General features: G+C 40.5%; 1 protein-coding gene across 1 annotated transcript; it reads left to right on the top strand.

The window, feature by feature from the left end:
- Positions 1-100: 100 nt before the first annotated feature.
- Positions 101-4158, top strand: LOC115122650 (early growth response protein 1-like). The gene is made up of 2 exons (XM_029651885.2): positions 101-835; positions 1698-4158. Exons 1-2 carry the CDS (start codon positions 625-627, stop codon positions 3083-3085), a joined length of 1599 nt encoding a protein of 532 aa, XP_029507745.1. The 5' UTR covers positions 101-624; the 3' UTR covers positions 3086-4158.
- The last annotated feature ends 19070 nt before the right edge of the window (positions 4159-23228 follow it).

Genomic DNA, 23228 nt, shown 5'->3' with positions numbered 1-23228 from the left:
CTGCAGTGCCTAAATATGGGCTTCCTCTACTCCATATATGGACATCTACGTCACGGTGAGAGGGTATATAAAGGACTCGGAATTCTCTGCGCAGGAAAGAGAGCCCTCAGTGCCCAGAACATTTAACATAAGAGCAGGATAGACATACGCACACACATACTGCGCTATCTCCCTATCCGAAAGCATTTGACAGAGAAAGTAGAAGTGAATTCAAAACAACAACAACAACAACAACAACAACAACACATTATCCAAAAGGGCAGCACCCTAGTTGGATTCAACCAGTGAAAAAACCCAACACATATTAATGATTATTATTATCATCTGATTTAGGGAATGAGTGAAAGGGACACATCTGATCTGAACAATATTTTCTGATAGAAAATTTAAAAAAGTGGATTTTACTCGTCTTGGACAAAAGGAAGAAAAATAGAAGAAGACTTTTGAAGAACCAGAAGAAAGAGTGAAAGAAACAGAAGAGAAGATATCCTCATCCTCAGCAGCAGTAGCAGTCTGACCCTGCTCTCTGAGGTGGACTGGTGATTCCACTCTGCCCAGCCTCGCTGCACTCATTTTCAGCCTCCAGCACAGCCTCAGGCCCCTACAGGTCCACTTCTCTGGAGGATGGCTGCAGCCAAGACAGAGATGCTCCTTCCAGCCCTGCAGATTTCAGACCCCCTCAGCTTCCCCCACTCTCCCATGGATAACTACCCCAAGCTGGAGGAGATGATGATGCTGAGCTCCGCTGGGACCCCCTTCCTCTCTGCATCAGCGCCCGAGGGAGCAGGCTTCGGATCGGGGGAGCAAGGAGAGCAATATGACCACCTTGCTGGAGGTAAGATTATCTCCTTGTTATATTGCTGGGTGGAATTGCTTTACTGTAATGTATGATAGACAGCTGCTGCTTTGCTGTGTGCAGTAGCAGAATGCATGGCATGAAACAGTTGTTGCAGAACTTAAATTATTATTTATGTTCACCTGGCAATTATTCATTACATTTCAACTTAGAGAGAAGACTCTAAATATGATGAATGTGTTCTTTGAACTTTTTTCAAATTAAGAAATTCATTGTTGAATAGTAATAAAGAAGTTTAATTTATGATGATTGGAAATACAAAACTCAGAAATTTAGAATTGTATAAATTAAATTGTAGCTCTTCATCACTATTGAATGGTATTTGGACTTGAGCGTGGCTCACTCATTGCATACCTTTTAGAAAGTCTAGAGCTCAATTTTAATTGCATTCTTAAAACCAGCTGAACTGCCGTTTCAGTAATCAATTGCCTTTGGCCTTGTTGCTGACTTCAAGAGCTTGGTGTGTGTGTGTGTGCCTGCATGCATGCATGTGTGTGCTTGTGCGAATGCGTAACAGAAATATTTATATATTTAAATGCATGCATGCAAATGACTTGGCCTGACTTGCACGACAGCGCTCATCTATCTTTTGGTTAGTGGAGGAAATGGCTGGTGTGGGAGTTTAGGAGTGGGAAGGAGCTGGGGTGGCTGGGAGGCAGGGAGGTTCTTCTGCTCTGCGTAGGAACCTGCTGCTGTTAAAGAGGAAAGGGGCAACCCTGTCCACCTCTCTGGCAGGATTCCCCTCTGCCTCCCTCCCTCCCTCCCGAGTCCCTCCTCCTCTCTCTCTCTCTCCCGCCAGCATATTGACAGGTTGATTAATGTCCCCTCTCTCTCCCTGCAGATACGTTACCTGATATCTCCATGAACTGTGAGAAGTCGATGGGCGAGCAGAGCTACTCTACCCAGCGGCTGCCTCCCATCTCCTACACTGGCCGCTTCACCCTGGAGCCAGCCACCAACTGCAGCAACAGCCTGTGGGCCGAGCCCCTGTTCAGCCTGGTCAGCGGGCTGGTGGGGATCAACACCCCTTCCACCTCTGCCCCGCCCTCCTCCGTCTCTCAGACTGGCACCTCTTCCTCGTCCCCGTCCTCTATCTCCTCCGTCACCATTTCCTCTCAGAGCTGCAGTCTGAGCTGCTCTGTCCACCACAGTGAGAATATCCCCATCTACTCAGCTGCTCCTACGTACTCCAGCACCAGCTCTGACATCTTCTCTGACCAGGGCCAGGGCTTCCCTCTCCCCGTGGGGGGGTCGCTCCAGTACCCCCCGCCAACCTACTCCAATGGCAAGACGTGTGGCTCCAGCTTTCCTGTGCCCATGATCCCTGACTACCTATTCCCCCAGCAGCAGGGGGAGATAAGCCTGCTACAGGATCAGAAGCCCTTCCAGAATGGGTCTGGCCAGCCCTCCCTCACTCCCCTGTCCACCATCAAAGCCTTTGCCACCCAGACGGGCTCCCAGGACTTGAAAAGTGTCTACCAGTCCCAGCTGATCAAGCCGAGCCGCATGCGCAAGTACCCCAACCGTCCCAGCAAGACACCGCCCCACGAGAGGCCTTATGCCTGCCCCGTGGAAACGTGCGACCGCCGTTTCTCCCGCTCCGATGAGCTGACGCGCCACATCCGCATCCACACGGGCCAGAAGCCCTTCCAGTGCCGGATCTGCATGCGCAACTTCAGCCGCAGCGACCACCTGACCACGCACATTCGCACGCACACTGGCGAGAAGCCCTTCCCCTGCGAGATCTGTGGGCGCAAGTTCGCCCGCAGCGATGAGAGGAAGAGGCACACCAAGATCCACCTGAGGCAAAAGGACAAGAAGGCGGAGAAGGGCGGGGTGGCCGGGGCGGTGGCAGAGGCACCAGTATCAGCCCCCCCCTCAGTCTCCTCTTACCCCTCTCCAGTCACATCCTGCTACTCCTCTCCAGTCCACACCTCATACCCCTCTCCCTCCATCGCCACCTCGTACCCCTCTCCCTCCATCGCCACCTCGTACCCCTCTCCCTCAATCGCCACCTCGTACCCCTCTCCCTCCATCGCCACCTCGTACCCCTCTCCCTCCATCGCCACCACCTACCCATCTGTCTCCATGTCCATGTCCAGTACATTTCAGTCCTCCATGGTCTCCTCCTTCCCCTCCTCCGTAGCCTCCATCTACTCCTCTCCGGTCCCCACCCCGCTATCAGACATGCATTCCACACTCTCCCCAAGGACAATCGAGATCTGCTAAGCAAGAGAAAATATACTTTTTATTCTTTCCTCCTCCTCCCCACCACACAGTACTGTCTCTTTGAGGGGAGAAATCAGCATCAAAAGACATATTCCCCTTCTGAAAAGCACTTCTCTGCCTGCTCCCTCTGCAAGCTCTGTTCAGTGCTCAATCCTCAGATTCACCCGAAGAAGAGATTAAAATACAGGTCAAGGACCGGGCAAAGACAATATAGAACACGAGAAAGGAGTTTCTCCTCTCAGTTGGTAAAGCAAATGCAGGGCTTAAAACGAGGCATATGAGACTTTCTCGAGCCATAGTTGAAACAGGTAAAGACCGGTTGGTCGTTCTTATGAGTGAAAACATAGAGACAGACAGACAAACTGAACATCCAGTCGAGCTGTAACTAAGGCACTAAGAGACAGACAGACGGACAGAACATCCAGTCGAGCTGTAACTAAGGCACTAAGAGACAGACAGACAGACAGAACATCCAGTCGAGCTGTAACTAAGGCACTAAGAGACAGACAGACGGACAGAACATCCAGTCGAGCTGTAACTAAGGCACTAAGAGACAGACAGACGGACAGAACATCCAGTCGAGCTGTAACTAAGGCACTAAGAGACAGACAGACGGACAGAACATCCAGTCGAGCTGTAACTAAGGCACTAAGAGACAGACAGACGGACAGAACATCCAGTCGAGCTGTAACTAAGGCACTAAGAGACATTTTATGTATATTGTACTTGTGCCATGTTTTGTTATTTTTTTCTATTATTTGGTACCATTGATGTGAAAAACATATTTGCATAATTGCATTGTATTATTTGAAGTGAGCAGGGCCATATTTTGAATTCTAATACTTTCTCTGTAGTGATGACGATGATGTGATACGTTTTTGACTTTGTTTGATGACGAAATAAGCACTTAATTATTCCAGCATGTGTTAAGAGTGATGTTAGTTTCTCTTGTTTTGTAAATATCATCCACCGGTACTATCTTTCTCTTGCTCACATCATGTGACATATCAGTCTGTTATGTGGACAAAAAAACTTCCCGTAAAAAAAAAAAAAAATCCAAAAAAACCAAACCACCGTTCCTGTTTCTGGTGCCATTTTGTGACGCCTTGCTGATGCTTTGACACGTCTGCGTGCAAGAGAAGATGCGTTGTGTCTCGCCTTAAGGGTTGAAGGGGTCGTTTTGTTACAGAATGTAAGTCGTGCTCAGACTCTGAAGGAGCACAGAAAGGGGCGTGATGACACGAGGACACTGCTTCATTTCTTTAGAACGTAAGCAAAAGAGAGAGATTATAAACTATATTTTTGTAACTACAAGTGTAAATATCCACGAATTCAAGTTGGAATGTTGTACTTACCTACTGAGTAGGCATGGGATTCTTTTGTATGTTATATACATGCGGTTCATTATTTTATGGTTTATCCTTATTTTGTATTTGTGTTTGTTAAACCAAGTGACTGTTTCTGGCTTCTCAACACATTGAATGCGCTTAACTGCCAATGGGATATTTGGTGTACAAGATATCCTCCCAGAAATGAAATATAAATAAAATATAAATATATGTATAGAATTTCATTCCATATCTTATCACTGACTGGTTTCAAATATTTCCATTGGTACTTAACAAAAATCATATTGGAGCATCTCATTGCATTTCATAGCTGATCCTACATCCTCACCCATCCCTGCTTAAGCCTATATCCTTCACATGCACATCATATGTCATAATCCTATATGTCAATTGCATGCTCTGCTCTACGAGTGGATTTCCCCACAGTTCCCACATCATAGAGACCTTTAATTGAAGAGAACCTACCCAGCATTATTTCATGGTCACTACATTTATCATTGTTCTTCTGTTGAACCTTCATATCATTGACAATGCAAATGCACGACTCCCTTGCCTATCTAGGCTGTATGAAGATGGGGACTTAGGATAGGATTTCATGTTGCTTTGATAAATTAGTCTCATCGACATATAGCTCATCCTTAGGGTAATTGTGCATGAGCAGAAGTGTGTGAATGAGATTCAAATCATTCAATCAAAAGAGGCATACTCATTGTTTTTAGATTTTGGACATTCAGTGAACTATTACATAACTAGGCCTAATGGGAAATACACTGAGTGGACAAAACATTAGGACACCTGCTCTTTCCATGACATAGACATAGACCAGGTGAATCCAGGTGAAAGCTAGGATCCCTTGTTGATGTCACTTGTTTAATCCACTTCCAATCCGTGTTGATGAAGGGGAGGAGACAGGTTAAATAAGGATTTTTAATCCTTGAGACAATTGAGACATGGATTATGTGTGTGCCATTTAGAGGGTGAATGGCCAAGATAAAAGATTTAAGTGCCTTTGTTCAGGGTATGGTAATGGATGCCAGGCGCACTGGTTAAAGTGTGTCAAGAACTACAATGGTGCTGTGTTTTTCACACTCAACAGTGTCCTGTGTGTATCAAGAATGGTCCACCAAACAAATGACATCCAGCCAACTTGACAGAACTGTGGGAAGCATTGGAGTCAACATGGGCCATCATCCCTACGGAATGCTTTCGACAACTTGTAGAGTCTATGCCCCGATGAATTGAGACTGTTCTTAGGGCAAAGGGGGGTGTTTTGTACACTCATACATATACACCCGAAGTCGGAAGATTACATGCACCTTAGCCAACTACATTTAAACTAAAATTTTCACAATTCCTGACATTTAATCCCCGTAAAAATTCCCTGCCTTAGTTCAATTAGGATCACCACTTTATTTTAATGTGAAATGTCAGAATAATAGTAGAGAAAATGATTTATTTCAGCTTTAATTTCATTCATTCATCACAATCCCAGTGGGTCAGAAGTTTACATACACTCAATTAGTATTTGGTAGCATTGCCTTTAAATTGTTTAACATTTTGGGTAGCCTTCCACAAGCTTCCCACAATAAGTTGGGTGAATGTTGACCCATTTCCCCTGACAGAGCTGGTGTAACTGAGTCAGGTTTGTAGGCCTCATTGCTCGCACACGCTTTTCAGTTCTGCCCCCAAATTATCTACAGGATTGAGGTCAGGGCTTTGTGGTGGCCACTCCAATACCTTGACTTTGTTGTCCTTAAGCCATTTTGCCACAACTTTGGAAGTATGCTTGGGGTCAAGTATCCTCGGGGTGGCAGGGTAGCCTAGTGGTTAGAGCGTTGGACTAGTAACCGAAAGGTTTCAAGTTTGAATCCCTGAGCTGACAAGGTACAAATCTGTCGTTCTGTCCCTGAACAGGCAGTTAACCCACTGTTCCTAGGCCGTCATTGAAAATAAGAATCTGTTCTTAACTGACTTGCCTAGTAAAACAAAGGTAAAAAATAAATATATATTTTTTTGTCCATTTGGAAGACCCATTTGTGACCAAGCTTTAACTTCATGACTGATGTCTTGAGATGTTGCTTCAATATATCCACATAATTTTCTTTCCTCATCTATTTTGTGAGGTGCACCAGTCCTTCCTGCAGCAAAACACCCCCACAACATGATGCTGCCACCCCCGTGCTTCACGGTTGGGATGGTGTTCTTCGACTTGCAGGCCTCCCCCTTTTACCTCCAAACACAACGATGGTCACTATGGCCAAACGGTTCTATTTTGTTTCATCAGACCAGAGGACATTTCTCCAAAAGGTACAATATTTGTCCCAATGTGCAGTGGCAAAATGTAGTCTGTTTTTTTAATGGCGTTTTTGGAGTAGTGGCTTCTTCCTTGCTGACCGGCCTTTCAGGTTATGTTGATATTGGACTTGTTTTACTGTGAATATAGATACTTTTGTACCTGTTTCCTTTCCTTTGCTGTTGTTCTGGGATTGATTTGCACTTTTCACACCAAAGTACGTTCATCTCTAGGAGACAGAACGCTTCTCCTTCCTGAGCGGTATGACGGCTGCGTGGTCCCATGGTGTTTATACTTGCGTACTATTGTTTGTACAGGTGAACGTGGTAGCTTCAGGTGTTTGGAAATTGCTCCCAAGGATGAACCAGACTTGTGTAAGTCTACAATGTTTTCTGAGGTCTTGGCTGATTTCTTTTGATTTTCCAATGATGTCAAGCAAAGAGGCGCTGAGTTTGAAGGTAGGCCTTGAAATACATTCACAGGTACACCTCCAATTGACTCAAATTGTGTTAGCCTATCAATTAGCCTATCAGAAGCTTCTAAAGCCATGACATCATTTTCTGGAGTTTTCCAAGCTGTTTAAAGGTACAGTCAACTTAGTGTATGTAACCTTCTGACCCACTGGAATTGTGATACAGTGAATTATAAGTGAAATAATCTATCTGTAAACAATTGTTGGAATAATTGCTTGTGTCATGCACAAAGTAGATGTCCTAACCGACCTGCCAAAACTATAGTTTGTTAACAAGAAATGTGTGGAGTGGTTGAAATAGAGTTTTAATGACTCCAACCTAAGTGCATGTAAACTTCTGACTTCAACTGTATATTACTAAGAGGCGAAGCAAATAGTTTGTTCAGCACTCTCTTATCCTTGGGGATCATTGGGGGAACGTAGGCCTAAAACATTGAGACCCAGTGCGACTCTGTGAATTTATCCGTGACGGTTTAATTATCGAATGTACAAAGCAGATGAAACCATGGACAGTAGCCAGAAGATTCCGACCCCTGCCTTTACGCTTGTTTACACTGAGCTGCACTGGAGTCAGAACACCATCATGGTTGGATATTGGTCAGAAAATGTACCTCAATGCAGGGATGGGATATGCCACTGTATTGCAAATCTTACCTTTATCCAAACTGATACATTTAAGAAGATTTAAATACTGCTTGTTTTTCCGTAAATCTGCCTTTTTCATCCTCATGTGAGCCAGCAGTAGCCACCACAGCCATTTTGTAATGGCAGTGTCAGCAAATCAACTCCTTTGTTGTTCAATGCAACATGATATTCCATAATGACTACTGCTAGCTAGAATGAGGACTAAGAGGGTCGTTTTCCAATCTTCTCGTTGTATCAGTTTGGATACCGTTTGCATTACAGGAAAGTTCTCCTGCAACAGGGTGATCAAATTAAAAGTATATCTGTATATGCAACAAACTGTACGAACATCAATCTAGTACAGGCAAGTAGGCCTAAAGTGTTTTCCAAAAAGTTATGGGTCATTTTGTGTTGTGCAATACGCTCACCACCAAAATATGCAAAACACAAACACAGTTAAAAAAGGAAGAGGAAAAATAAGTGAAAGAGCAAATGAGAGGGAAATGATCAAGGGAAATAATGAATATAATTGGTCTCCTGATCCCAAACTGACTTTCTAAATTGGGTCTGATGAGGTGTGTGAGTGTGTGTAATTTTGCCATGTTAGCAATGTTATCCACCGTCCCTGTGTGCTCCAATATATTTCCCTAACATTCAGAGTCTCCCTAAGAGACATCCCTGGACACACCCCTCCTCTCTTCTGCTGACTGAAACTGTATGTGTGTGTGTGTGTGTGTGTGTGTGTCCAAACACAGCAAATCAATGCAGAGATAGAAACAATAACAACAGCCAGCAAGCAAACAATGCAGCTGGAAGATAAAGGACGCCCCATTTTCAGGATAAGAAATGTACATCATTACCATATTTCGATAAATAATTGAATTATACACAACAATATGTTTCGGCATGGACACACACCCAAACACACACAAGCACAAACCAGCACTGAAGGTAATTCTTTAGGGGCTGTTGTGAGGACCGAGATTAAACCTTTTCTTTGGCTAAAAAAAACATTTTCAATATGATTGCTGTGTTTTAAAGTTTCCCATCATTGTTTGTTTCCAGTATTATTGTGGTTACAGAGGCTATATGTCATATGGAAAATCAGTAGCTCTTGTTGTCTTTGTGAGGTCTTGTTACTGTCAGATTCCTCCAGTATCTTGAGGTATTCTGGCTGCATTCAGCACAAGCAGGAAGTTACTATGGACCAACTTTGTCACAATGTGTCCATCACACCAACTTCAGAGAGGAGGGCATGTGTCTGGGATGTGTGGAACATTACCGTTTCCCTTTGCTGCTGTTCTAAGGCTTTCTAGCACATATCAAAGCTCATGTGCAGGCATGTTCTGTTTGAGGAGGAGTTGTGGGGAGCAGAGTGGGGGCGAGGGTGGGCGCGTTGTGGCTTCCCTGCGCCCTAACCCACAATGGAGCCACCTCATGGCCCCCACGGGCCTCCACTTCAAGAGCCCTGCCTTTGTTAAAAAATGTATTTGTTCACTTATTCTTTTTGGAGAGCTGTGATAGAGTACAAAAAGCATGACTAAAAGGGAGTCATTCCTCTCTCCCTTAATCCCTTGTCTCTCTCATTTTCTCTATCTCTTCTTCACTCTCTCTCTCTTTTTCGCTCTCTCTCTTTTCTCTCTCTCTCTTGTTGTCTCTCTCTCTCTAGCTCTCTCTCTCTCTCTCTCTCTTTTTCTCTCTCTCTTCTCTCTCTCTCTCTCTCTCTCTTGGGCGCTGCTGATTTAACTGGCGATCCCAATGATCCATCCCCTCTCTATTCTGATGCAAGGTCAGTCTGCACGGTTCGCTTTCATCCACATACAAATCTCTTATTGCCTCTTGGCCCTCGGGCCTTTTAAGATGCCTTTTTGAAATGTGTTGTTTGATGAGCACATCATTGGCTAAGTCCCGCAGTGATTAGAAGTGACTTTAATGTGGGCAGGGAGTGAGGCAGGAACCCCTGAACCTCGGTCCCCGCCCCCCCCTGGCCCGTCGGCCCCTTTTGACCCGGCCCCCCAGCCCCTCGACCCCTCACAGCCTCTCGGTCCCTCGACCCCCGGCCCCTCGGCCCTCAGCACCTCGGCCCCTCGGCCCCTGGCCTCCGTGTGGTGGAGAAGTGGGCACACACACCTGCCCTAGAACAGCTGTCAGGAGAGAGACCCCTGTTTCTGATCCTCTCACCCAGCAGGGAGAGGTTAAACGTGGGGGAGAACACTGGGGGATGGGCCTCAGCGTCTCAACCTCTCAGTCTCTCAGCCTCTCAGCCCCTCAGCCCCTCAGTCTCTCAGCCCCTCAGCCTCTCAGCCTCTCAGCCTCTCAGCCCTCTCAGCCCCTCAGTCTCTCAGCCTCTCAGCCTCTCAGCCCCTCAGCCCCTCAGTCTCTCAGTCTCTCAGCCCCTAAGCCTCTCATTCTCTCAGCCTCTCAGCCTCTCAGCCCCTCAGCACCTCAGTCTCTCAGTCTGTCAGCCCCTCAGCCTCTCAACCTCTCAGCCCCTCAGCCCCTCAGCCCCTCAGCCTCTCAGCCTCTCAGCCCCTCAGTCTCTCAGTCTCTCAGCCCCTCAGCCTCTCAGCCTCTCAGCCTCTCAGCCCCTCAGCCCCTCATCCTCTCAGCCCCTCAGCCCCTCAGCCCCTCAGTCTCTCAGCCCCTCAGTCTCTCAGTCTCTCAGCCCCTCAGCCCCTCAGCCTCTCAGTCTCTCAGCCCCTCAGCCTCTCATTCTCTCAGCCTCTCAGCCCCTCAGCCTCTCAGCCTCTCAGCCTCTCAGCCCCTCAGCACCTCAGTCTCTCAGTCTGTCAGCCCCTCAGCCCCTCAGCCTCTCAGCCTCTCAGCCTCTCAGTCCCTCAGCCCCTCAGCCCCTCAGCCTCTCAGCCCCTCAGTCTCTCAGTCTCTCAGCCCCTCAGCCCCTGTCTCTCAGCCCCTCAGTCTCCCAGTCTCTCAGCCCCTCAGCCCCTCAGCCTCTCAGCCTCTCAGCCCCTCAGCCTCTTAACTCCTCAGCCTCTCAGCCTTTCAGACTCTCAACCTCTGTGTGAATGAAGGCCTTACTGGCATCAGCATCACAGATCTCTATCCCAGGAGGAGGACAGGGACTGTAGCAGTAGGATTTGCCTTGAATGTATTTTTTCTGGTCTTTTCATGCAGAGACACAGTGACATTTTGAGTAGGATGCCCAGGATATCGTTTCACTCTATTTCACTGACCAACAGGGAGCACAGGATGCAGTCAATGTAGCAGGTGTTTTTAGTAATTTCATGTATCCAACACCTGTTGATTCTTGTGGATGTTCACACCATATACATTTTCCCTATTACACATAGTGGGACCCCAGACCCTGTTATTTTAGCTTGTTATTACAGCTGGTCATGAAGATGAGGTCAGTAAAAATGGTCAGAGATACTTCCATTCATCAGTGACATTGTTTATGACAGGTCTGGGCCCTGTGATTTACCCACGAAATCGGTGTTCCGGGAGCCTGTGAACGTCTATCTAGCAGCTTTGGCATCAATCTGTAACCACTCAATTATCAAACCAGACCCATCTCAGACCACTCTCATACCAAGCACATGGGAAAGCAAGACAGGCTGTTTCTCTCCCCAGCTGGGCTCGGCTGTGTGTGTGTCTGGCTCTACTTTGAGCTCACCATTCTCCATTATTCAGAACACGAGGAGTCTTTCAGCACTGCCAATTACATTTCCAAAGCTCCCACAACATCTTTTTCACCATTTCAAGTACAAGTGCCATCGAAAAAGACGACAGAAATAATAACTCTCTCAAGTATCTCCAAATGAAGTGCCACTCCCACTCCACTTCCATTACCACACTGATTTAACAAAGACACCTGGCTGGAAAACACTGAAACACAAACAGATCCCCATAAGCCTCCAGGGTTGTTTCACACTCTGTCTCCCAGCCTGCCAGCCTATCGGATACCATCCCTGTACACAGCTTGTGAGACAGAGTAAATAGATACAGCTTTCCATTGGTTCCCATCAGGATTATACTGATGCTATATGCTCCACATCCCACTGTACTAAGCAGGGGGGTGCTACTGTACTGTTTGAGTGATGTACTGCACATATACGTGACATATACAGAGCTGACACAACGCCCTGTTCTTAAAACTGAGAGCCATACTGCTGAAATACATGATACATCTAGTTTTATGTATGGGATATGATGAATATTGACAAGAAAGCCATCCCAAACATTGTGTTTGGCCTTAGTCGTGAGGACTAGTGGAGACCAGTGGTTAAAAGGTTTGTTAGTAGAACTGACCTTAGTCGTGAGGACTAGTGGAGACCAGTGGTTAAAAGGTTTGTGAGTAGAACTGACCTTAGTCGTGAGGACTAGTGGAGACCAGTCGGTAAAAGGTGTGTTAGTAGAACTGACCTTAGTCGTGAGGACTAGTGGAGACCAGTGGTTGAAAGGTTTGTTAGTAGAACTGACCTTAGTCGTGAGGACTAGTGGAGACCAGTGGGTAAAAGGTTTGTTAGCAGAGCTGACCTTAGTCGTGAGGACTAGTGGGGACCAGTTGGTAAAAGGTTTGTTAGTAGAACTGACCTTAGTCGTGAGGACTAGTGGAGACCAGTGGGTAAAAGGTTTGTTAGTAGTACTGACCTTAGTCGTGAGGACTAGTGGAGACCAGTGGTTAAAAGGTTTGTTAGCAGAACTGACCTTAGTCGTGAGGACTAGTGGAGACCAGTGAGTAAAAGGTTTTTTAGCAGAGCTGACCTTAGTCGTGAGGACTAGTGGAGACCAGTGGGTAAAAGGTTTGTTAGCAGAGCTGACCTTAGCTCTAAGATCGCCAGCATCGTTCTACCAACAAATCAAATCAATTCAAATGTTATTCGTAACATACCTCGAATACAACATGAACAACATGTACATACACCTTACCTTCGAATGCTTAAATACAAGGTTCATAACCAACAGTGCAGTTCAAGAATGAGTTAAGAAAATATTTACCTTTTAAACTAAAGTAGAAAATGATCAAAAGTAACACAATATAGTACCAAAAATGAGGCTATATACATGGGGTACTGTTGCTGTGTCAATGTGCAGGGGTACCAACATCTTTCTACCAACATCTTTCTATCAACATCTTTCTACCAGCATCACTGTATCAACATCTTTCTACCATCATCATTCTACCAACATCATTCTACCAACATCACTCTATCAACATCATTCTACCATCATCATTCTACCATCATCATTCTACCATCATCATTCTACCATCATCATTCTACCAACATCACTCTATCAACATCATTCTACCATCATCATTCTACCATCATCATTCTACCATCATCATTCTACCATCATCATTCTACCAACATCATTCTACCAACATCATTCTACCAACGTCTTTCTTCCAACATATTGTACCAACATCACTATACCAACATCATTCTACCAACATCATTCTACCAACGTCTTTCTTCCAACATATTCTACCAACATCACTATACCATCATCATTCTACCAACATCATTCTACGATCATCATTCTACCAACATCTTTCTACCAACATCATTCTACCAACATCATTCTACCATCATCATTCTACCAACATAATTTCTTCCAACATCATTCCACCAACATCTTTCTACCAACATAATTTCTACCAAAATCATTTCTACCAACATCGTGTCTACCAACATAATTTCTACCAACATCATTCTAGCAACATATTTTCTACCAACATCACTCTATCAACATCATTCTACCAACATCATTCTATAAACATCTTTCTACCAACATCATTCTACCAACATTATTCTACCAACATCATTCTACCAACGTCTTTCTTCCAACATATTCTACCAACATCACTATACCAACATCATTCTACCAACATGATTCTACCAACGTCTTTCTTCCAACATATTCTACCAACATCACTATACCAACATCATTCTACCAACATCATTCTACGATCATCATTCTACCAACATCATTCTACCAACATCTTTCTACCAACATCATTCTACCAACATCATTCTACCATCATCATTCTACCAACATAATTTCTTCCAACATCATTCCACCAACATCTTTCTACCAACATAATTTCTACCAACATAATTTCTACCAACATCAATCTATCAACATCATTCTACCAACATCATTCTAACAACATCATTTCTACCAACATCATTCTACCAACATAATTCTACCAACATCATTCTATAAACATCTTTCTACCAATATCATTCTACCAACATCTTTCAACCAACATCATTCTAACAACATCATTCTGTCAACATAATTTCTACCAACATCATTCTACCAACATCATGTCTATCAACATCATTCTATCAACATAATTTCTACCAACATCCTACTATCAACATAATTTCTACCAACATCATTCAACCAAAATCATGTCTACCAACATAATGTCTACCAACATCATTCTACCAACATCTTTCTACCAACATCATTCTGCCAACATCATTTCTACCAACATCATTCTAACAACATCATTCTACCAACATCATTCTACCAACATCACTCTATCAACATAATTTCTACCAACATCATTCTACCAACATCATTCTACCATCATCTTTTGACCAACATCATTCTACCAACATAATGTCTACCAACATCACCCTATAATCATCATTCTACCAACATCTTTCTACCAACATCATTCTACCAACATAATTTTGTCCAACATCATTCCACCAACATCTTTCTACCAACATAATGTCTACCAACATCATTCTACCAACATCTTTCTACCAACATCATTCTAACAACATCATTCTACCAACATATTTTCTACCAACATCATTCTACCAACATCACTCTATCAACATAATTTCTACCAACATCATTCTACCAACATCATTCTACCATCATCTTTTGACCAACATCATTCTACCAACATCATGTCTACCAACATCATTCAACCAAAATCATGTCTACCAACATCATTTCTACCAAGATCATTTTACCAAAATCATTTCTACCAACATCAATCTATCAACATAACTCTACCAACACCATTCTAACAACATCATTCTACCAACATATTTTCTACCAGCATCACTGTATCAACATCTTTCTACCAACATCACTCTATCATCATCATTCTACCAACATCTTTCTACCAACATCATTCAACCAACATAATTTCGTCCAACATCATTCCACCAACATCTTTCTACCAACATAATGTCTACCAACATCATTCTACCAACATCTTTCTACCAACATCATTCTACCAACATAATTTCTCCCAACATCATTCTACCAACATCTTTTGACCAACATCATTCTACCAACATCATGTCTACCAACATCATTCTACCAACATCATGTCTATCAACATCATTCTATCAACATAATTTCTACCAACATAATGTCTACCAACATCATTCTACCAACATAATGTCTACCAACATCATTCTAACAACATCATTCTACCAACATATTTTCTACCAACATCATGTCTACAAACATCATTCTACCAACATCATTCTACCAACATCACTCTATCAACATAATTTCTACCAACATCATTCTACCAACATCATTCTACCATCATCATTCTACCATCATAATTTCTTCCAACATCATTCTAACAACATCATTCTACCAACATCATGTCTATCAACATCATTCTATCAACATGATTTCTACAAACATCATTCAACCAAAATCATGTCTACCAACATAATTTCTACCAACATCATTCTACCAAAATCATTTCTACCAACATCAATCTATCAACATCATTCTATCAACAACTTTCTACCAGCATCACTGTATCAACATCTTTCTACCAACATCATTCTACCAACATCACTCTATCATCATCATTCTACCAACATCTTTCTACCAACATCATTCTACCAACATAATTTCGTCCAACATCATTCCACCAACATCTTTCTAACAACATAATTTCTACCAAAATCATATCTACCAACATCAATCTATCAACATCATTCAACAAACATCATTCTACCAACATAATTTCTACCAACATCATTCTACCAAAATCATGTCTACCAACATAATTTCTACCAACATCATTCTACCAACATATTTTCTACCAACATCATTCTACCAACATCATGTCTACCAAAATCATTCTAACAACATCATTCTGTCAACATAATTTCTACCAACATCATTCTACCAACATCATGTCTATCAACATCATTCTATCAACATAATTTCTACCAACATCATTCTACCAAAATCATGTCTACCAACATCATTTCTACCAACATCACTCTAACAACATCATTCTACCAACATCATTCTACCAACATCATGTCTATCAACATCATTCTACCAACATCATTCTACCAACATCATTCTACCATCATCATTCTAACAACATAATTTCGTCCAACATCATTCCACCAACATCTTTCTACCAACATATTTTCTACCAAAATCATTCTACCAACATCATGTCTACCAACATCATTCTACCAACATCATTCTACCATCATCATTCTACCAACATAATTTAGTCCAACATCATTCCACCAACATCTTTCTACCAACATAATTTCTACCAAAATCATTTCTACCAACATCAATCTATCAACATCATTCTACCAACATCATGTCTACCAACATAATTTCTACCAACATCATTCTACCAAAATCATTCTACCAAAATTATGTCTACCACCATCATTTCTACCAACATCACTCTATCAACATCATTCTACCAACATCATTCTACCAACATCATGTCTATCAACATCATTCTATCAACATAATTTATACCAACATCATTCAACCAAAATCATGTCTACCAAACCAACATAATTTCTACCAACATCACTCTATCAACATCATTTCTACCAACATCATTCTACCAACATCATTCTACCATCATCATTCTACCAACATAATTTCTTCCAACATCATTCCACCAACATCTTTCTACCAACATAATTTCTACCAACATCATTCTACCAAAATCATGTCTACCAACATCATTTCTACGAACATCACTCTATCAACATCATTCTACCAACATCATTCTACCAACATCATGTCTATCAACATCATTCTACCAACATCATTCTACCAACATCATTCTACCATCATCATTCTAACAACATAATTTTGTCCAACATCATTCCACCAACATCTTTCTACCAACATATTTTCTACCAAAATCATTCTACCAACATCATGTCTACCAACATCATTCTACCAACATAATTTCGTCCAACATCATTCCACCAACATCTTTCTACCAACATAATTTCTACCAACATCATTCTACCAAAATCATTTCTACCAACATCAATTCTTGAACATCATTCTACCAACATCATTCTACCAACATAATTTCTACCAACATCACTCTATCAACATCATTCTACCAACATCCTGTCTACCAACATAATTTCTACCAACATCATTCTACCAAAATCATTTCTACCAACATCAATTCTTGAACATCATTCTACCAACATCATTCTACCAACATAATTTCTACCAACATCACTCTATCAACATCATTCTACCAACATCATGTCTATCAACATCATGTCTATCAACATCATTCTATCAACATCATTCTACCAACATCATTCTACCAACATCATTCTACCAAAATTATGTCTACCACCATCATTTCTACCAACATCACTCTATCAACATCATTCTACCAACATCATTCTACCAACATCATGTCTATCAACATCACTCTATCAACATCATTCTACCAACATCATTCTACCAACATCATGTCTATCAACATCATTCTACCAACATCATTCTACCAACATCATTCTACCATCATCATTCTAACAACATAATTTCGTCCAACATCATTCCACCAACATCTTTCTACCAACATATTTTCTACCAAAATCATTCTACCAACATCATGTCTACCAACATCATTCTACCAACATCATCTATCAACATAATTTCTACCAACATCATTCTACCAAAATCAACTCTATCATTCTACCATCATCATTCTACCAATCATCATTCTACCATCATCATTCTAACAACATAATTTCGTCCAACATCATTCCACCAACATCTTTCTACCAACATATTTTCTACCAAAATCATTCTACCAACATCATGTCTACCAACATCATTCTACCAACATAATTTCGTCCAACATCATTCCACCAACATCTTTCTACCAACATAATTTCTACCAAAATCATTTCTACCAACATCAATCTATCAACATCATTCTACCAACATCCTGTCTACCAACATAATTTCTACCAACATCATTCTACCAAAATCATTTCTACCAACATCAATTCTTGAACATCATTCTACCAACATCATTCTACCAACATAATTTCTACCAACATCACTCTATCAACATCATTCTACCAACATCATGTCTATCAACATCATGTCTATCAACATCATTCTATCAACATCATTCTACCAACATCATTCTACCAACATCATTCTACCAAAATTATGTCTACCACCATCATTTCTACCAACATCACTCTATCAACATCATTCTACCAACATCATTCTACCAACATCATGTCTATCAACATCACTCTATCAACATCATTCTACCAACATCATTCTACCAACATCATTCTACCAACATCATTCTACCATCATCATTCTAACAACATAATTTCGTCCAACATCATTCCACCAACATCTTTCTACCAACATAATTTCTACCAACATCATTCTACCAAAATCATTTATACCAACATCATTTCTACGAACATCACTCTATCAACATCATTCTACCAACATCATTCTACCAACATCATGTCTATCAACATCATTCTACCAACATCATTCTACCATCATCATTCTAACAACATAATTTCGTCCAACATCATTCCACCAACATCTTTCTACCAACATATTTTCTACCAAAATCATTCTACCAACATCATGTCTACCAACATAATTTCTACCAACATCATTCTACCAAAATCATTCTACCAAAATTATGTCTACCACCATCATTTCTACCAACATCACTCTATCAACATCATTCTACCAACATCATTCTACCAACATCATGTCTATCAACATCATTCTATCAACATAATTTATACCAACATCATTCAACCAAAATCATGTCTACCAAACCAACATAATTTCTACCAACATCACTCTATCAACATAATTTCTACCAACATCATTCTACCAACATCATTCTACCATCATCATTCTACCAACATAATTTCTTCCAACATCATTCCACCAACATCTTTCTACCAACATAATTTCTACCAACATCATTCTACCAAAATCATGTCTACCAACATCATTTCTACGAACATCACTCTATCAACATCATTCTACCAACATCATTCTACCAACATCATGTCTATCAACATCACTCTATCAACATCATTCTACCAACATCATTCTACCAACATCATGTCTATCAACATCATTCTACCAACATCATTCTACCAACATCATTCTACCATCATCATTCTAACAACATAATTTCGTCCAACATCATTCCACCAACATCTTTCTACCAACATATTTTCTACCAAAATCATTCTACCAACATCATGTCTACCAACATCATTCTACCATCATCATTCTACCAACATCATGTCTATCAACATCATTCTATCAACATAATTTCTACCAACATCATTCTACCAAAATCATGTCTACCAACATAATTTCTACCAACATCACTCTATCAACATCATTCTACCAACATCATTCCACCAACATCATGTCTATCAACATCATTCTACCATCATCATTCTAACAACATAATTTCGTCCAACATCATTCCACCAACATCTTTCTACCAACATATTTTCTACCAAAATCATTCTACCAACATCATGTCTACCAACATCATTCTACCAACATCATTCTACCATCATCATTCTACCAACATAATTTAGTCCAACATCATTCCACCAACATCTTTCTACCAACATAATTTCTACCAACATCATGTCTACCAACATAATTTCTACCAACATCATTCTACCAAAATCATTCTACCAAAATTATGTCTACCACCATCATTTCTACCAACATCACTCTATCAACATCATTCTACCAACATCATTCTACCAACATCATGTCTATCAACATCATTCTATCAACATAATTTATACCAACATCATTCAACCAAAATCATGTCTACCAAACCAACATAATTTCTACCAACATCACTCTATCAACATAATTTCTACCAACATCATTCTACCAACATCATTCTACCATCATCATTCTACCAACATAATTTCTTCCAACATCATTCCACCAACATCTTTCTACCAACATAATTTCTACCAACATCATTCTACCAAAATCATGTCTACCAACATCATTTCTACGAACATCACTCTATCAACATCATTCTACCAACATCATTCTACCAACATCATGTCTATCAACATCATTCTACCAACATCATTCTACCAACATCATTCTACCATCATCATTCTAACAACATAATTTCGTCCAACATCATTCCACCAACATCTTTCTACCAACATATTTTCTACCAAAATCATTCTACCAACATCATGTCTACCAACATCATTCTACCAACATAATTTCGTCCAACATCATTCCACCAACATCTTTCTACCAACATAATTTCTACCAAAATCATTTCTACCAACATCAATCTATCAACATCATTCTACCAACATCCTGTCTACCAACATAATTTCTACCAACATCATTCTACCAAAATCATTTCTACCAACATCAATTCTTGAACATCATTCTACCAACATCATTCTACCAACATAATTTCTACCAACATCACTCTATCAACATCATTCTACCAACATAATGTCTATCAACATCATGTCTATCAACATCATTCTATCAACATCATTCTACCAACATCATTCTACCAACATCATTCTACCAAAATTATGTCTACCACCATCATTTCTACCAACATCACTCTATCAACATCATTCTACCAACATCATTCTACCAACATCATGTCTATCAACATCACTCTATCAACATCATTCTACCAACATCATTCTACCAACATCATGTCTATCTATCAACATCATTCTACCAACATCATTCTACCATCATCATTCTAACAACATACATCAACATCATTCCACCAACATCTTTCTACCAACATATTTTCTACCAAAATCATTCTACCAACATCATGTCTACCAACATCATTCTACCATCATCATTCTACCAACATCATGTCTATCAACATCATTCTATCAACATAATTTCTACCAACATCATTCTACCAAAATCATGTCTACCAACATCATTTCTACCAACATCACTCTATCAACATCATTCTACCAACATCATTCACCAACATCATGTCTATCAACATCATTCTACCATCATCATTTCAACATAATTTAGTCCAACATCATTCCACCAACATCTACCAACATAATTTCTACCAACATCATTCTACCAACATAATTTCTACCAACATCATTCACCAAATCTTTCTACCAAAATTTTCTACCACCATCATTTCTACCAACATCACTCTATCAACATCATTCTACCAACATCATTCTACCAACATCATTTCTATCAACATCATTCTATCAACATAATTTATACCAACATCATTCAACCAAAATCATTCTACCAAACCAACATAATTTCTACCAACATCACTCTATCAACATAATTTCTACCAACATCATTCTACCAACATCATTCTACCATCATCATTCTACCAACATAATTTCTTCCAACATCATTCCACCAACATCTTTCTACCAACATAATTTCTACCAACATCATTCTACCAAAATCATGTCTACCAACATCATTTCTACGAACATCACTCTATCAACATCATTCTACCAACATCATTCTACCAACATCATGTCTATCAACATCACTCTATCAACATCATTCTACCAACATCATTCTACCAACATCATGTCTATCAACATCATTCTACCAACATCATTCCACCAACATCATTCCACCAACATCATTCTAACAACATAATTTACCAACATCATTCCACCAACATCTTTCTACCAAATATTTTCTACCAAAATCATTCTACCAACATCATGTCTACCAACATCATTCTACCATCATCATTCTACCAACATCATGTCTATCAACATCATTCTATCAACATAATTTCTACCAACATCATTCTACCAAAATCATGTCTACCAACATAATTTCTACCAACATCACTCTATCAACATCATTCTACCAACATCATTCCACCAACATCATGTCTATCAACATCATTCTATCAACATAATTTATACCAACATCATTCAACCAAAATCATGTCTACCAAACCAACATAATTTCTACCAACATCATTCTACCAACATCATTCTACCATCATCATTCTACCAACATAATTTCTTCCAACATCATTCCACCAACATCTTTCTACCAACATAATTTCTACCAACATCATTCTACCAAAATCATGTCTACCAACATCATTTCTACGAACATCACTCTATCAACATCATTCTACCAACATCATTCTACCAACATCATGTCTATCAACATCACTCTATCAACATCATTCTACCAACATCATTCTACCAACATCATGTCTATCAACATCATTCTACCAACATCATTCTACCAACATCATTCCACCAACATCATGTCTATCAACATCATTCTACCATCATCATTCTAACAACATAATTTCGTCCAACATCATTCCACCAACATCTTTCTACCAACATATTTTCTACCAAAATCATTCTACCAACATCATGTCTACCAACATCATTCTACCAACATCATTCTACCATCATCATTCTACCAACATAATTTAGTCCAACATCATTCCACCAACATCTTTCTACCAACATAATTTTTCATTTCTACCAATCAATCTATCAACATCATTCTACCAACATCATGTCTACCAACATAATTTCTACCAACATCATTCTACCAAAATTATGTCTACCACCATCATTTCTACCAACATCACTCTATCAACATCATTCTACCAACATCATTCTACCAACATCATGTCTATCAACATCATTCTATCAACATAATTTATACCAACATCATTCAACCAAAATCATGTCTACCAAACCAACATAATTTCTACCAACATCACTCTATCAACATAATTTCTACCAACATCATTCTACCAACATCATTCTACCATCATCATTCTACCAACATAATTTCTTCCAACATCATTCCACCAACATCTTTCTACCAACATAATTTCTACCAACATCATTCTACCAAAATCATGTCTACCAACATCATTTCTACGAACATCACTCTATCAACATCATTCTACCAACATCATTCTACCAACATCATGTCTATCAACATCATTCTACCAACATCATTCTACCAACATCATTCTACCATCATCATTCTAGCAACATAATTTCGTCCAACATCATTCCACCAACATCTTTCTACCAACATATTTTCTACCAAAATCATTCT

This window comes from Oncorhynchus nerka, linkage group LG5 (genome assembly GCF_034236695.1).
Source record: "Oncorhynchus nerka isolate Pitt River linkage group LG5, Oner_Uvic_2.0, whole genome shotgun sequence".
NCBI classification, from domain to species: Eukaryota; Metazoa; Chordata; class Actinopteri; order Salmoniformes; family Salmonidae; genus Oncorhynchus; species Oncorhynchus nerka.
This window is presented reverse-complemented; position numbering and strand designations above follow the sequence as displayed.